Source organism: Anolis sagrei, chromosome 1 (genome assembly GCF_037176765.1).
Source record: "Anolis sagrei isolate rAnoSag1 chromosome 1, rAnoSag1.mat, whole genome shotgun sequence".
In the NCBI taxonomy this organism is placed as follows: domain Eukaryota; kingdom Metazoa; phylum Chordata; class Lepidosauria; order Squamata; family Dactyloidae; genus Anolis; species Anolis sagrei.
Window position 1 is genome coordinate 130,834,732 of NC_090021.1, and position 17,946 is coordinate 130,852,677.

Below are 17,946 nucleotides of genomic sequence, written 5' to 3' on the forward strand. Positions count from 1 at the left end.
ATAATTTCTGTCCGAAAAAAATAGGAAACAACATTTATGGCCTTTTACTTGTAATAAAACGAAATGGGATGCATTGGCCAAAACCACATTTTTTAGTAGCTGGTTCTAACCCCGTCTTAACATCAAAAATTGTTCTTTATCTTTATAAAGCATCTAAAAGGAGATCAGAGTATATTGATCAGATTGCCATACAGTGTAAGGGGGACAAAGACACCGGATGCCCATACTTAGAATAAAGGTATATTTGGCTACCAGTTGGCCACTTCTACCTTTTCCTTCTGTATATTTATATTTATATTCTGACTAGATGCATACTGTTTGTTGTGTTTATATTGTGCATTTCGATAATTATGTTGAATTCGTTGAGACTAGATGAGATACTCATTGAAAAACTACAGCAAAACGTGCTGCAGAATGTCCCACAAAAACTTTTTTCCAGATTTTTATGATAGAACCAATTAGGAAATGATATTTATAATCCAGGAAAAAAAGTTGTGTTACACAGTGTTATTAATTAGATTACTAAATTAGATTCCCCAATCCTCTGCTGGTTCTTTTATTCTGTAATGTCTCTTAAGACTCTTGTCACAGAAAGAGTCTCCCCTTTGTGAAAAATGCTCTATTAACATGTAATCACAGCCACTTGTCAGTTTCTGAAAGTAGATTTGACATTTGACAGATACTGCACTGAACTGAATTTTAAAGCAACTAAGATGCTGCAGTTCATTGGATCTGGGAAGAACTTAAATGGCAAAGTTTTGGATTCCACTGCACATTCTGGCTTTAAAAATTGTTCAAGGGATGACCCAAATACAACAAAACCAACTACCTTACTATGCCTCCAGTACTTTACTAATCCATTATTTGGATGGAGATAGAATCCATCATCTGTATAAAACCGCTGCTCCAATGCAATACAAAAATGTAATTATCAATGTCCCTCTTGTTAATAATATTAATGATAATAATAATAACAATAATTTATATATTCCGCCCTATCTCCCCAGGGGGGCTCAGGGTGGATTCCAACATTCAATGGCAAACATTCAGTTCCTCCATAGAACAAACAAGTATCGATATAAGAATCCCAGAAAAACCCCACATATGAAAACAACATTAGAACCTAACATCACTAAACTATACGTAATCAAACAAAAAATATAATAAATTGACTTACTTGCGAAGTTCATTATTTTGCTTTTCCAAACTCAATTTGATTTCCAAAAGATGGTTATTCTCCTGTTTGAGCTGCTTCTCCGTCATTTTCAATGAATTGACATGCTGGGTTTGCATCTTAAGGTCGTTTTGTGTGAGGCTACGTTTTTGTGTTTCCTGTTCTATTTTCAATGTCAAGTTTTCAACCTAGAAGATAAATCGATCTGTTTAGTACACAAAATGTTTACATTTGTACATAGTTGTTGTTATGTGCCTTCAGGTTGTTTCTGACATATCGGCGACCCTAAGGTGAACCTATCACAAGATTGTCTTGGCAAGACTTGTTCGGAGGCAATCTGCCTTTATTTTCCTCTGTGGCTGAGAGAATGTGACTTTGACAAGGTCACCCAATGGGCTTCCATGGCTGAGCAGGAAGGACACAGAACAAGGAACACCAGTGTTTAACGAAACTTTTAGTAATGTAAGGATGTTTCTTTGTAGGCTAGTAATCTATGTACTTGCAGGAAAATGTCCAGAAGGTCAGATCTAATAATCTGCAGCCAGCATAGATAGCAGTGAGAGATAATGCTACTTGTACTTAAACATCTAAATCACCACAAACTGTTTACTTTGGTCCAGTGGGCTCTTGATATCCGCCAAGCTTTGTTTATTATTATTTTATTTGCATTTTGCCTTTTCTCTCTAAAAACGAGACTCAAAGCAGCTTACAGTAAAACCAGTACCATTTAAACTTAAAACTATACAAACATTGGGTTGTTGTAGGTTTTTTCGGGCTATATGGCCATGTTCTAGAGGCATGGCCATATAGCCTGAAAAAAACTACAACAACCCAGTGATTCCGGCCATGAAAGCCTTCGACAAAATATACAAACATTTGTTCTGTTGGGGAACACAGAAAGAGCCTCCTCGAAGACGGAGTAAATACAGTTGGGCATCCTCTGGGCAACGTTTCTTGTAATCTCTCCAACCCAAAAGCACTGCTTTATTTATGCAATGCTTCCGACATGATTTTTTTTAAAAAAAATAGTTCTGTTGTATGGCATTCAGTACTATATCTCTTTATTAAGATGTGTATTTGAAGTGTACTTACTGTACACTTACTGTACACCCAAAAGATAAAGAGCTTATTTAAAAATAATTTTTCAGATATAAATGTTTCAATGAATTAATTAATAAGTGGGTTTGATAAATAGTAAATGTTTTGCTATTTTAAGTATGCTTCATTTCCTTTAACCTCTTTTGTTTCACTGGTGGATGCCAGAGCACCAGATGGCTCAACTGAAAAAGAACGTCGGATCCTGCCATTCTGGTTGGGTTTTGTTTTGTTTTGTTTTTTTTAATGTCAGGACAGGGTTGTTTTTTCCCATGCCAGGAGCAACTTGAAAAACTGAGAGAATTGGCCATCTGCAAGGACGTTGCCTAGGGGATGCCCAGATGTTTTACCATTCTGAGGGAGGCTTCTCTCATGTCCTCATATGAGAAGCTGGAGCTGACAGACAGGAGTTCACCCCGCTCTCGGGTCAGCAGTCCTGCCAGCACAAGGGTTTAACCCACTGTGCCACCAGTGGCTCTAGAGCACAGGGGTGTAGTGGATTGCTCCTTCTAGCCATTCCAAGGATGGGCAATTTTCCAGGCAGACACTAATATTTTGTACAGCTTTTGAGCTATATATTCACGTATATATTTATTCTGCTATTTTTAAACATACAGCCAGTCTTCGAAATAATTTCCATTATGGCTGCGGGAATATACTGACAAACAAATACTGTTTTGCCTTGTCTTGCATTTACTAGTTCACATTCCAAACAACTTACACAGACGTCAGGAGGGAATGCTTCTGGCAAATGGCCATACAGCCCGGAAAACTCACGGTAACCCAACTTACACAGATTATAAGAGTGCAGATTCAGAAATATTGCCTAGGACCCAAAGTACGTGCACAAAACAGTTTTCTATATATAATTATGTGCAGGTTTTTAGATATAATTAACCTGTGCATCTCATTCGTTTTACTTTGACTTTTTCTTCTTTTAAGAAAAGAAAGCTTCCAATAAAATTATATGGAAGAAAAAAGAAAACTTCAGTAGAAACTTATTTTATCTTATCAAAATGATTAACAAAAAAAAATTATGCTACACAGATGTAGCCAGGACTAAGCTCTAAAAATACTGAAAGGATCCTATTCATACTTACATCCTCATTTAGTTTATCTTTCTGCTTAAGAAGTTCATTTATTTTCTGTTGCGATTGTTTCAGATCACAGTCTAACATCGAACATCGCTTTTCAACTTCCAGCAAGCAGTTCTCCACTTTTTGTTTGGAAACTCTCTCCTCTGAAAGCTTCTTCTCCATTTCTGGGAGGGTGAAATAACAAAAAATCAGTACTCATCACATTTAAAAATAATATCTTGGCACGAAGAAGAGCTGGGAAGTAAAACATATTTTATGGCTTAACCTGAAAACAGTTATTAATAAAGAACCTGCATAACTGGAACCCTCTTCAATGGGGTAGAAAAGGCTTTGAAGTTCCAATTTGTCAAATGCTTTTGAAATTTGCCTAGTCAGTTTGAAGTGAACGATTATTTAAGATACATTATATAAGGAAAGCTCTTTCACACTCACTGTCAGCTTTGTACTCTCAAAGAGAGGTTTGATTTGCTAGCTGCACATTCTTGTCAAGTAAGGATGCTTGTTTGATGCATGGGTGCCCTAAACTTTTAGGTGGCCAGTGTCTTTGACTATGTATCCGGGAACATTTACAAGGTCATGAACAAGGTCAGATAGACATATCAATACAGTTAACGGTCTGTGAAGAATGCAAACTAGAACACAAACACCTTCCCTCAAGTGTTTTAAAATATAATAATACATCATTCGGCTTCTCTTGAAACTAGCAAGATACAGTCATCCATTCTTTTAAACTGGGGAGACAAAATATCAGAAATATTCAGAGGCAGATTCTGTCTAAGGAATTCTTATCTTTGTTTTAATATCCTCAATCCATATCTAGATGCTGGTGATTAAAATATTCTGAAGTGAAAGAGATTTAGCTCATACCAACGTAATACAAATAATTTATATTAATAATGAATACAATTCGTATTAGCTTTTTTCGTGCCAGGAGGAACTTGAGAAACTGCAAGTTGCTCCTGGTGTGAGAGAATTGGCCGTCTGCAAGGACATTGCCCAGGGGATGCCTGGATGTGTTACCATCCTGTTGGAGGCTTCTCTCATGTCCCCGCATGGGGAGCTGTAACTGACAGACAGGAGCTGACCCCACTTCCCAGATTCAAACTACCAACCTTTTGGTCAGCAGTCCTGCAGACACAAGAGTTTAACCCATTAGGCCACTGGGGGCTCCAATATTAGCTAATTAGTAGCTTATTAGCAATTTATAAGCCATCTTGACCAGAAAATCTGATTGAGATGCAAAAAATTGATCTCAACTGAAGTAGGAAACTAGATGGGCAGACTAAACTATCTTACATAATTAATATAAAGCTAAAGTGCTGCTCTGACACACTCGCAGAAAAAGAAAGATACAAATGAAATGTATAAATAAATTTACAGAACTCAATACAGTTGATCATCTCAATTAGAGTATACCTGCCAAATCAATGGAGTTGACAAAAATGCTGATTTATCAAGTCCCCTTTTGATTCAATCAGCCTATTGTCCTTGTGCTATAGATATGTGGCATCAAATGCCTACCTTTCATGGCCTCAGATTTGGCTTCTTCAATGGATTTATAGATTTTGTTTTTGTCTGCTAGCCGTGCTTTAGTTGCCTTGTGTTCAACCTCTTCTTGTTCCAAGTTCTGCTGCATGACTTTGAGCTTGTACGTCATATCGATTTCCATGTTACTCTTCTCCTGTTAAGTGAAAAAGTGTAATTGTTTGCATATCATCCAGCTATATGCTTCAGAACACACGGTAAGTACTGAAGGTGCGGAAATGGTATCTGACTCAAGGTTTCTAATCTTTTCATTGCTTAACAGATTAAATATGACATACATTTAATATGCTAATAGTACTGCTTAAAACAGCGGTCACTGAGAAATCTCAGATCTATCCAATCAAAATGTCTATTGGAGCACAAAGGAAAAAAGAAATATTTAAGAGGGAAAGGATGAGACAGTTGAGCACATCTATACAGCAAGTAAAGTATACACAGCAGTTTGCTTGGGAATTGGACAGCATCAATACTGAGTGAAATGGCAACCTTGATACTCTTTGCACATGTGGGTCCACGTCCCCATATCCTAATATTTCAGTTTCTATATAATCTGGGGGGGAGAGGGGAAGCGTGGCCACACCTATTGGTTCTTTAAAGGGTGCAGTTTGCCTAAAAGGGTGGTCAGAATTGGCCAGAATTGCCAAAGCTAGTCTAATCTGCCACAGGTAACCTAATTATTATTAATACTTATAAATCTCATTTCCTATTTGCATTATATTTCTTTGTGTATGAACTTTATATACTGTCTGAACATCAAAGCTACATCACATTTGATATTAGCCCAAAAGTTTCTTAGTTCAGTCAGTTGCTTGCAGGAAAAGAGAAATGCTGCAAGACATACCCTTGTGAGGTTGTATAAAACAAAACCCCATGCAACATATGCCACACAACATTGGTATATGCAGAAGAGGGTGATGATTACAAAATTACTCTGGAGATGAATATAATAGATAACAGATTAAGAGTATATCAAGAAATCATGTTTTCTCAAAGAGACTATAGTGTGCTATTATCTGCCCAGCAACACATGACTTTGCATAAGGAGTCATAAGTAAAATGGAACACATTGGAAACTCAATATTATAGATTCAGAGAAAACCACTGGTCACTAATTGTATCACTATATCCTCATTAGTCATGTGCATTTGGGACAAAAGGCATACCATTTTCAGGTCCGTTTCTGTCTGATACCTCATTTTGTTTACCAGAGTTACCCGAAAGGGGAGGGGTGTTTTCCGTTCCATTCGGAGGAGATTTGGCTCATTGGCTACAATGGGAAACTTTAAAGGCTCAGTCCTCAGCCATTTTAAGGCCTATCTACATGAAACCTACCTCAGTTGTAGACCCCATTTACAATCACAAGCCTGCCAAGTTTCAAAGCAATTCACCAATATACTCATTTTTAAGAATTATTTTAAGTTTTAAACATAACATTTTTTAAAAATAAGACAAACCACAAGAGAGGGTTCTGGGAATTAGTGGTGTCCATTCTCAGCCAATCAGAGCATGGACACCACCAGGTTATATATTGGCTGAGAGACACAGAAGGAGAAAAACTTCAACTCCCATCATGCTCCGAGAGGAACTTCAATGGCCACCCTACGCTAGCGAGTATTAAGGGTCCTCTCTTGAGGAGGAGAGGACTTTCCAAGAAAAAATGGAGGAGGCTTCTTCTGCTGGGGAGAGAAAAAGATGCCACAGATCCCCCTGCTTCAGGTATTTTGTGGACTTAACTCTTTCCGAAAATATCACCTCTATGAATCTGTTTCACTGGTTTTTTTCGTCTCTCTCTTCCCCTTTCTGTTTTCGAAAATTACACGAAAATGGCCATTCGAAAACTAGAATTTTTTTCGTTAACAGTGATTCGGGCCCAACTCTACTATGTATTACTGCTATCAGAGCAAATTAATATGTTTTCAAGCCATGAACACTGGTGCATACCTTTTCCAGATCTGTGAACCTGTCCTGTAATTGCCTTTTCTCTGTCTCCATTTTAGTTAATGCAATCTTCCCATTTTTTACTTCTTCTTCTAAGCTAGATATGCGACCTAAGGAAAAGATGAATAATGCAAACAGAAAAAAGACTGTTTAAACAGAAAAAAGACTGTTTAAAACACAGGGTATTAAAGTACAGTATTTTGTGAATACTTTTTTTAAAAGAAAGTATGTATTTTCCAAGTATTTTAAAGGAGTTCAAATAACCTAGCAATAATATCAGATAGAACTTTGGAACCAATTACACAATTATAAATATTATGATAGGAAGCCTAGTCAAGTCCCAATTCTAAAAAGGCAGCCATGCATCATTTCCTATTTAAGGTCCCAGCTGTCATACCTTGTAGATCACTGATAATCTCTGACCCGTGACTCCGATCTCTTCTTTCAGATTCAAGAACTGATTGCAGATTGAGGAAGTCCTTCTCAAGCCTAAGCTTAGTATTCTCCAGGGCACAGTTTTTATCTTGCAGATCTCGGTTATTAGTTTCCAGCTGCTGGATCTGCTTTGCACTTTCTGTTTGGTTCTTCCTCAGCCTGGCTGCTGTATCAGACTCTGTGCGCAGCAAAGCATTGGCTTCATCCAGCTATTGAACCATGAAAAAAAATACCAACAGATACACATCAACAAAAGAAGAAAAACTTTAAAGTGTGCCCAAGGTGCATTACTGCAGCAAAGCCTGTCACCACAATTTTTCTCTAATGGGGATACTAAATTATTCCTCAGAAAAACAAACAGGTGGCTTGCCTGTCTTTGTAGCTGAATGATTTTTTCATTTGATATTTGAGAGTTGTGATTTCTCTTTTTCAAATCTTCTAGCTGGTCCTTCAAACTATTAACTGTAATAGAAACAACAAATCAATGCAGACTCATAGATTTCTAAAAAAGGTCAAGCAACAAGGAAAAAAATTTGTGCCTCCTCTTCTCCCTACCACCACCCTTGTAAAGAAACTGATATATAATTTTTGTCCGTATACCATCATTTTCCAGATTGCGCTTTTTATCTGCTTCATGTTCTGCTTTCCGCTGGTATTCTGCATTTTTGTGCTGAAGAAGAGCTTTCTCCCTTTCCAACTGTCTTAAGGCAGATTCTAGATTTTTTCTTGAGGTTGCCTAGACATATACATTGAAGAACAGAAGACATATTTCTTTTAAAGGAAAATGTCTGAAGTCTGAGGACATCTTCCTAAAGTTACAACAGGGAGCACATCAAACTGAATTAATGCACCAAGTTAGCAAAAAGTGTTTCTCATCTGTTTACAGTAAATATGCTACATAACGCTCGACAGATGTGCTCATGCAAATTTGCAGACAACCACAGAATTTCAAAACAGCAAAGTAGTCACACAATTCTATTTATGAGAATTGCAAAAAAACAAACAAAAAAAATGCCATTTCAGAGCATTGGTGTGAAGACAAAATGTACAATATTCTTCAGCTGCGTGGAAGTCAATACAAGAAGGGTGAGCTATAAATCTTTCTCATACCCTTCTTCCATAAATCTGATTCATCAGGTAAGCTCATTGGACCAAGAATGAATCACAAATAGCTAGATTTAGGGTTTGTGCAGAAAATAAAAACGTCAGCAAATCACTCTGGCTGGCTCTACTTTTAAGAATTGACAAAATGATCCTGCTTTACCTGCCATGGTTCAATACTATGGAGCCCTGGGATTGGATGTTTTGTGCACTCTTTGGCAGAGAAGGATGGAGTCCTTGTAAAACTACAACTCACAGGAGCCCATTGCATTCATTCATGCCAGTTTAAGTGGTCGAGCTGAATTAATTTTAAAGTATAGCTGCACCCTAGCCTGAAACTAAATTGAGTACTCCCAAATCTACACAGATGAATTGTAGGCATCCTCAAACTGTGGCCCTCCAGCTATTTGGGCCTCCAACTCCCAGAATTCCTGACTACAGAAGAAGCTGGCTAGAGCTTCTGGGAGTTGGAGCCCCAAACAGCTGGAGGGCCACAGTTTGGGAATGACTGATTTAAAGCGATATAATGTGCCCCCAAATCAGATCTTTTGTCCAAATTTCAATATATTTCCTATGCATCCCCTAAGTCTAAATCTCAAAAAGTTCATACACTCAGATAAGACTATCGTGTTTGTAAATGTCACAATATCCTGTCAAATTGGCTATACCCATTTATCAATTTCCTATCAAATTCAACGGGGAAGAATGTAACCTCAAACTTCCAAAACAAGAAACCGTCTAAGCCAAAATGGACTGAATCTTGTCATTACTGCATAACCCTACTATTTTCCCCCTCTCAAAATTCACTTGTGAGATAGGCCAACATTGATTACACAGTATATAAAAGTTTGCTACTCTTTCATCAATATACTCTAGCTGAATATTTTTTCAATGAGGAAGAAATGTTGAAAACAGATAATGGTTTACCTCTTCATCCAACTCCTTTATTATCTTCTCTAGGCGATTATTAATAGTTCTGGGGAAGTAGCAAAATCAACATTATAGGAAAATTATAGAATAATGCACAAAAATAAGTCACTTTTCTCTATTCTGGAAAATCATCTGAACAACAAAAACAATCCATGCATAAAGCTTATTAGGAGATCCTACGTTATATAAAAAGAAAGACAAACCCCGCTATTTCTTATGAGTTTCAAAGGTATTGGACAGAACAGTTGCCAAAAAAACTGACCTAAGCTAAGTGGTGAGGGGGTGGATAAGAACATAAGGACCTTATTTCTAATATTCTTCTACTCATAAATGCATAGGCAGACTTTTAAAAAAAGGAAAATAGCAAGAACCGGAAAAAGGAAAAATATATTTGGAACATAATTCATTGAAAATTAGTTTCTTCTGCTAAATTTAATAAGAAGCAAAACAGATAAGTTAATCCAAAATAGAGACATTTGTGGTTGTTGATGTGGAAGGAAGAACCAACCAAATGGCTTGAGCAGGTATGAGATGGACAAGAATTATATTCCCATGAGCCATGTGGGAAGCCTTTTCCCAGGAAGTGTATTAAACCCAAGAAATACTAGGAATCATGAGATAGACATTGTTGTGCATTTGATGCCACGTTATATATTTTTTGCTAGAGTACTCTTTCAAGCAGAAAGGAAATAAAATTCTACCTGCATTTTTGCTCGAGCTCCTCTTTGGTCTGTACTTCATTATGAAGCTGATCTTCTAATTTGTTTATTTTTTCCTGAAACTGTGCAAACTAATAGAAGAGAAAAAAACCCAGTTCAACCTATTTTTCAAAATGAGCCCAATGGGAAATGTTAGCTTAGATGAATAAATCTATCAATCAATTAGAGCCAAAAATTATTTCTACATCATATCTTACTGCAGATACAGCTGAAAGTTATATTTAGTTGTGAATACTTCATGTGTTTTCTAAGGTCCTTTCCACACAGGTGGATAAAATCCCACATTTTCTGTTATGAACTGGAATATAAGGCAGCGTGGATAACCCAGTTCAAAGCAGATATTGTGGTATTTTCTGTCTTGATATTCTGGGTTATATGGCTGTGTGGAAGGGCCCTTTGATACCGCAGCTAGTAGTCCATGGAACAATCTAGGGTGGTGCATGGTAACATTTCACATGTAGATTGCTTATTTATGAAATATATGAGACAAAACAAGACAGAAACCTTGGAACCATTTATGCCTGAAGCCCTAGTAATTTTGCACAACTGAAACATTTTTAGAAGTTGCAAATACTCATATGCTTTAACTTCCATTGAGAATTTTGCCATTGTTGTGTGTCTTAAAGTCATTTCCAAGATTATGATGGCTCTAAGGTAAACCTATCACAAGGTTTTCATGTCAAAATTTGTTGAGACAGGTATTGTGTTTGCCTCCTTCTGAAATGTAGAAAGCGTGTCTTGCTGACTGTCACTCAGTGCATTTTCACAGCCAAAAAGGAATTTGAATCCTAGTCTCTAGATTCAGAGTAGAAAACTCAAATCACTGCACCACACTGGCTCTCTTTTAATAATTTACTGCACACGTATTTGCAAATTTAAATGCATGTTATATGGCCCACAGTGAAATGTTTTAAAATGAAACAACATATTATTTTATACAATATGATTTTCAGAGGCACATTCAAGTTCTGTATTTTAACTGAGAAAAATTCAACTAATATACTACTGAAAATTTGCTAAATACTGTAAAACCTTCTTCAATAGTCTCCATACTATTTTGTAGACTAGTAGTCTACAAATTAGGGATGCTACAAAATTTTTGGTCTGGATGATATATCAAAATGATATACTTTTTACCACTTTTCAAAACGTGTATACATAAAAATCACTTGCAAATCACAAAAGTTAGATAAACATTTTCTCTAGTACTTTACCCCAGTGTCACATTAAATCCTCTTCTAGATACTGTTTATTTTAAAATTTGACGCCCATATTTAAGACGACTAGTATTTAGCTACTAAAATTGATTCTTTAAATGTCATTCCATTAAAAATGCAATCCATAGTTTAAGATCATGTGCTTACCTCTTCGTTGTCCTGTAAAAAAACCCAAAAAATCAGGTAAGTGCAGTTAATTTAAACAAGTCTTCCCAGCTATATTCTCCAAATGTCCTAGTAGACTGACTATCTCAGTGTTTTAGATTTAAGACTGTTATTTCAAATTCTTCTAAGAACCACTGGTCTTTCTAACACAATAACCATATAGTGACTAACAGCTCCAGTCACTATAAAGGGACTATTCACAAGTTGTTCCTGATTTATTCAGTTAATTCTAACTATTGAAAACTATCATATATGTCTCAGTCCAAAAACCCACTATGCATAACAAATTCCTTATGTGTATTTATTTAGCACTTATTAAACAGAGAGTACTTGCCTCATTTTTCCTTAGTTCATTTTTCCTTGCTCCATTGTTTTTGCAGGGTTCGGCTTCTCTAGAGACCTCAGAAAAGTCACTTAGCAACCTGTTGAAAACAACTCAAGTTCTCAAAAACTCCAGCAACTATGCCAATCAACTCATTTTAATCAATTCTCTCAAGTCTTAATCCCCACTAGGCTCCTCTCAGAATGAAGGTAGTTTTGTTCAGGACTAGTTCTCTTTCTGTTCATTGTAACTGACCCAAAGACCTTTCGGTTATAGGGAAAAGAGGCAGGCCCTTTCTCCAACTCACAAAAAATGATGAATGTAAAAAAAACCCCCTATGCTGGACACATTTCTTCATGTATTTTAATACATTTACATATAGGTTCAAAATACATAGTTTACTATGAAAGTAAAAATGTTTGACACTGCCTATTCTGTCTGCATTCTTCTCTACCCCTCACTCTCAAAAATAACACAAGCCAAAAAGTTATTTTCATCAGATATAATTTTAGGTCATTCTTAAAGAGTTTTTTTGTGCTGAATTCAGATCTGTTTATTTTTTCTCTATCATTTAGATTCTATCGATATCAGTGCGTAAATTCATTAATCATTTGATTACTCATCACAAAAACTACACATGATAGAAAAAAATAAAAACAGATATGAATTCAGCGCAAAAAACTCTGTAAGAATGACCTAAAATCATATCTGATGAAAAATACTTGTTGGCTTGTGTTACACGAATATGATGTGAAATGTGTACATTTTACAGTAGTCCGCTACAATGTACAATTTGTCATATTTTAAAAGCTTATGTGATGGGAAAAAATAAAGACATATTTAAAATTACCATGAAAAATTGATTTAAACTGTTCTACTCTCATTTCTGATTATTACAAAAAGTCTATTTTGTTCCCTTGTGCAATGGAAATAGCATGGAAACTTCAAAGTACAATCAAAACTACTAAAATAATATTTCTGACGATAGAAGCAAGTGTTATTATTATTATGAACATTTTTACTGGTATCTCACATACAGGTTGTCTCTAAAGTAAGTAAATCCTATGAAAGGCAACTGGTTTCCAACAAAGGCTTTAGGGACGGGAAAAGTTTCGACGTCTCCTTTATCATCTTCAATGTCTTCAAAATGGCTGCTATCTATGTCACTACTCAGCTCAGGGACAACTGGTGCTGCAGCTAGAATGGAAAGACAGAAAACTGTATTAGAACAATATGCACTTCCCATAAACTTTTACACCATCTTCTCTTTTGCCTTGAAAAAAATAAATGCTCTGTGTAAGGTGCTTGCTATATCCTGCAGCATGCCAGGGTCCTCCTTATTCAGAGGTCTTGCAAAAGAGGAGCTTAGATCCCAAGAATTGCAAGTGAAATGAGACTGTTTTTCCACATTCCAAAACATGTATTGAGAGAGAAGGCATATGCTTCTGAAGAACATGGTTGAGGAGGAACTCGTGGGAAGCAGGAACAGCTTAACTTTGGGTAAAAGCAATCTGAACAAATAAAAAACTGAAGAGGGTGTTCAAGACATCTAGAAGGTCGCAAATAGGAATTTTCTTCTGCAAGCTTCCTCCTGCTCACATTTCTCAGGATTCATGTGAGGGGGCTTAATTCAAAAAGGCAAACTAGGATGGATGCATGCACAACTCTTGTGCTACCTGCTGGGAAGGACTGAAACAGCTCCAAAATAATAATCTGAACAATTATGTTCATATTTCTCTTGCCAAATCAATGACTAAATAGGCTTTGGAACAACCAATCCTTTATCCCGATTTACGCCAATCGGCATAAATGTTTTCAGCAAATGAAAGCAGAACTCAAACTGTTCTGAAGGCCTCTGTCAAACCAATGCATTCATGCTGGAGCTTAAGAATAAGCATTTGGGTAAATAAACCTGACATGGTAGGCGTTTTGTCCAACCACCTCAAAGCACATGGGTGATTTCAGGCTGATCTAGAGTATGCTATTCTATTCACAAAAAGGAAGCAGCAGGTGGCTTGTTAGCCTCTTCTTTAAGGGCTCAGCTATAGTGTAACAATCTGCTATTCCCTACAATTGTTAAAACTGTCAATTAAGGGAACAACTGATCGCATAGGGAAGATGATGAAAAAACACAACCTACAAACTATCTATAGACCTATTAAGAAAATCCAACAAATGCTATGTTCAGCAAAGGACAAGAGGGATCCTCTCACCTCTGCAGGAGTCTACCGTGTACCATGCAGCTGTGGACGAGTCTACATAGGGACCACAAAATGCAACGCCCAAACACGAATCAAAGAACATGAAAGGCACTGCAGACTCATTCAACCATAGAAGTCAGCCATAGCAGAGCACCTGATGAACCAACCTGGACACAGCATATTTTTCGAGAACACAGAAATACTGGACCACTCTAACAACCACCATGTCAGACTACACAGAGAAGACACTTAAATCCACAAGCGTATGAACAATTTCAACAAAAAGGAGGAAACCATGAAAATGAACAAAATCTGGCTCCCATTATTAAAAAAAACCTCCAGAATCAGGACAGTAAATAAAGAGCAGCACTTAGAAAAGAGGGGAAATCCAGACAAGAAACAATCAGAGCCAGCTAATCACCTCCCAACAAAGAATTCCCCCAGGCAGGAAGCAGCCAGGCCTTGAAGCTGCAAGGCTTTTTAATGCTAATCAAGGTGCTGAATTGCAGCATTCACACTTGCCTCAAGCAGACAAGAGTTATTTCTCCCACTCTGGACATTCCACAGATATATAAACCCCACTTGCCAAGTTTCCAGCAGACCTTACAACCACTGAGGATGCCTGCCATAGATGTGGAAGAAGCGTCCGGAGAGAATGCTTATGGAATATGCCATACAGCCCGGAAAACTCACAGCAACTCAGTGATTCCAGCCATGAAAGCCTTCGACAACATATTGTCATTGAAATTTTCTAATTTCTGATGTCTCAGCACATTCCAGGCACTACAAACAATTATTTGGTTAAGGGTTAGGGTTTTTGCAACCATGAATTATTGCCACTAAGTCCCCTCAATCCAAATCATCTAGTAGTATTATGCCAAGAGCTTGAGAATGATCACAGATCTGCCCCAAAGCAACATATGTTTACCCCAAAGCAACACAAACATATGTCTGCCTCTAAAGAGGCAGACACACTGTGCACAAATGTGATCTTTAAGTATAAAGATTGGTCTCTGTATAAACAAACACATTAACTACAACCAATGATTGCAAGTACTAAGACAGTCATGACAGAATACATAAGCCTGATTATTTTAGTGGCTTCCCTGATCTATAACTCAGCTACCAATCAAGCAATCTTTATTATGATCCAAAGACCCAATCCGCTCAGCAGGGAATGTGTACAGCAGATTCATAAACTGTTAACTCAGCTAGAATAGACCATTAAACAAATATACAGTAACACAATCATGTTTCTATCTGGATTTTTAAACAGCCCTCGTACGTGTAAAATTCATGCAAACTAAAACAAAACTTCAATGAGTATATTTTTAAAAAGTACTTACTGTCTCGAATGTTACCCCAATCCCATTGATCATTTTTAAAGAACAGATGCGATTTAATTTCTTCTACTCCATTCCTCCCGAGACGCACCTCCCTAAACAAAGCAATTAAATCAAATTATATACTGCAATCAATAGTTTTCCATTTTCAATTAATGCATTTCTACAGTCTATGTGAGTGCTGAGCATGCCTATACACTGAATAAATATGATATAGTTGTGCTTTTTCATTAAAATTTAGTTTGAATCCCCCTGTTTCATACATTGTTACGTTTCTCAGAGCATTCATATACAGAAAATGAAGTAGCTGGAAGTCTTAGTCTGCCACGTGTGGAGTAAAACATATTTCCAATTGGGTTATGCAGGAAAGGAATGCAGAGGAAAAATGTTCTTTTAAAAAAATGTGAACCTACAGTTTGCCAAACCGCAATGCAAACATCTGGATATAAGTGACCAAAGACCTGGCTTCCAAACATAGAGGAGTTGTTCAAACTCTCCTAAAGTAAGTATTTCAAAAATGGTATCATTTGCCTCTAAAAACACCCATATATGCATACATATGCACACTTTCTCATAAAAATGTACAATGGAACAACTATGAATGCGACACACTCATTTCTCTTCAAAACAACTTCTTGGGTGTGTTGCTAAAATCTCACACAAGAACGCACTTGTGTGGGAGACGTAGCATATCCCAAGGCAGATAACTCACCCCTTTCCACTTCAAGTGTTTTTAGTCGCAATTGTATATTTTTTAAAGTGGCCTGTTTTAAATAAATTTACTTAACAAGACAATTAATATAAATAGTAAGATATATACAATAAGTGAAAAGGGAGGAGAAATTAAAAGTGCAGTCCGGTGTCCATATCCCAAGGGCTGATACCTGCAGTTTGGCTTACTATTACCAGCTAAGGTCCTTCCTCAACTTTTCAATCCATTTACTCCACAGCCTCAACCAAGGAAAAGGCCTTCGTTCCTTTATTCTACTGAGCAGGCATAGCCAGGCTTCCTGTGCCTGGCTCAGTGGAGCAAGAGGCAGCTGTCCCTTTACTCTGCTGAGACATGACAGTCTGCCACACCCCTCTCAATAGAGTAAAAGGACAGAGGTCTCTATGCATGGCTGAGAAGCCATACAGTCTATCCATGCCTGGAGTAAAGCGATGGAGGCCCTTTGTTGGGGCAAGACAGGTGGGAGTAGCCTAGCTGCGCTTCTAATGGTGGAGTAAAGAGATGGAAGCTCCTTACTTAACTGAACCAGACACAGGCAAAATGACCCCAGCCAGTACAAAAATGTGTAAGTCACTATGACCAAGTTTTGCATATCTATGCAGTTATGGAACCTATCCCCTGCATCCTTGTCCATCTCCATTGCCTCTCCTTCACCCTTGAACTTGGACAAAAGTTAATGCTACACTTGAACTCAGTCAAAGGGGCAAGAAGTGACAAAAGTGACCAATTCTTAAAAAATGCCTTTTCTTGAGCTGCTTGCATAGTTGCTTGACAGACAACATCACCTCAGTTATGTTGGCTCAAATTCGTAGGGAGAGATTTAATGTTAATTTCTAGTTTTTTCATATTTCTCCAATATTTTGTGGGGACATCTTAACTGAAATGATTGCCCAGAATGGTCAAGGACAACACAATAGGAAATGAGTTTCTTTTGTTGCAGTCAGGCCAGTCTAGGGAGTAATTTTCCTCCTGCAGGGTCATTCATGGATGGCATCATCCCTCAAAATCAAACAGACATACTAAAGTAGAAATGCCTGGTTTGGCATTGGAGGATATGTTGTGGGGGTGGTGATCTCTGTGCCCTGTCCTAAGCAAAACTATAACAGCTTCTAGAGGTGCCTTGCATTGCAAACATGCATTAAAAACAAATGTCACGCTACTCTCAGTAAAGGGTCTTTGTCATGGCAGAGAGGAACAGAAGACCTACAACCCACAGCCTGTGTTAGCCCATCTACAGGCTGTTTGCGTTTAGAAATTTGCATGGCTTCTGTACCATCTTCAGCTGATGAAACCTCCTTGAACCAAGACACAAGTGAGATATACTTCTCCCTTGCAAATCCTCCCCTTCTGGGCAAGGAGCTTGACCATTTGCTAGCTGAATGCCTTTGCACATTATGAACTATTTGGAAGAATGATAGAACTGCCTTGCTCGTACCCCAAGATCTTTCCACAAGAACTTTCTTTTTTATTATCTTATAGATTGGGAGTAGAAGACACACAGTTGTGGTCACAATGGTTCCATACTCTCCTTTAGGGTCTATTACAGTGAGGCACTGGGACATTCTTTTTCAAACCACAAGACTCCAATATATCCCCCATGCAGTTTATAATATATGGAACCAGTGGGTGAGATGATCACAAAACAAAAGTTGGTATCATCAGTAGGCTGATGACCCATAACTCTCTTTCTCCTTGTCATCACAGTTAGGTGAAGCTCTAAACGTGCTGATATTATAATGGTTGTAATGAAGGCCAATAAGCCTAAAATGAATCTTGATTAGACAAAGATTTTACAGATTGTGGTTCCTAGTCCAAAAAAGTAGGGGAGAAACCTGCCCTGGATGGGGCACCCACACCAGAAGGGGCAAGTGCACAGCTTTTGAGTACTTCTGAATCCACCTCTGTCACTCGAGATTCAAATTACACCCCATGTA

General features: G+C 37.5%; 1 protein-coding gene across 4 annotated transcripts in view; it reads right to left on the bottom strand.

The window, feature by feature from the left end:
* Positions 1–17,946, bottom strand: part of ROCK2 (Rho associated coiled-coil containing protein kinase 2) — a 102,899-nt gene that overhangs the window by 25,892 nt on the left and 59,061 nt on the right. For 3 of the 4 annotated variants that reach the window (XM_067468616.1, XM_060787553.2, XM_067468624.1), the window contains exons 8-20: positions 15,286–15,377; positions 12,776–12,935; positions 11,751–11,838; positions 11,399–11,410; positions 10,017–10,105; positions 9,313–9,361; positions 7,885–8,020; positions 7,655–7,746; positions 7,247–7,493; positions 6,853–6,959; positions 4,888–5,047; positions 3,370–3,530; positions 1,178–1,362 (exon numbers count right to left, since the gene is read on the bottom strand). In XM_067468616.1, the coding sequence (XP_067324717.1) occupies positions 1,178–1,362; positions 3,370–3,530; positions 4,888–5,047; positions 6,853–6,959; positions 7,247–7,493; positions 7,655–7,746; positions 7,885–8,020; positions 9,313–9,361; positions 10,017–10,105; positions 11,399–11,410; positions 11,751–11,838; positions 12,776–12,935; positions 15,286–15,377 (1,578 nt within the window). The remainder of the gene's footprint in view (positions 1–1,177; positions 1,363–3,369; positions 3,531–4,887; positions 5,048–6,852; positions 6,960–7,246; positions 7,494–7,654; positions 7,747–7,884; positions 8,021–9,312; positions 9,362–10,016; positions 10,106–11,398; positions 11,411–11,750; positions 11,839–12,775; positions 12,936–15,285; positions 15,378–17,946) is intronic. The other variant, XM_067468619.1, reaches the window with a different exon arrangement.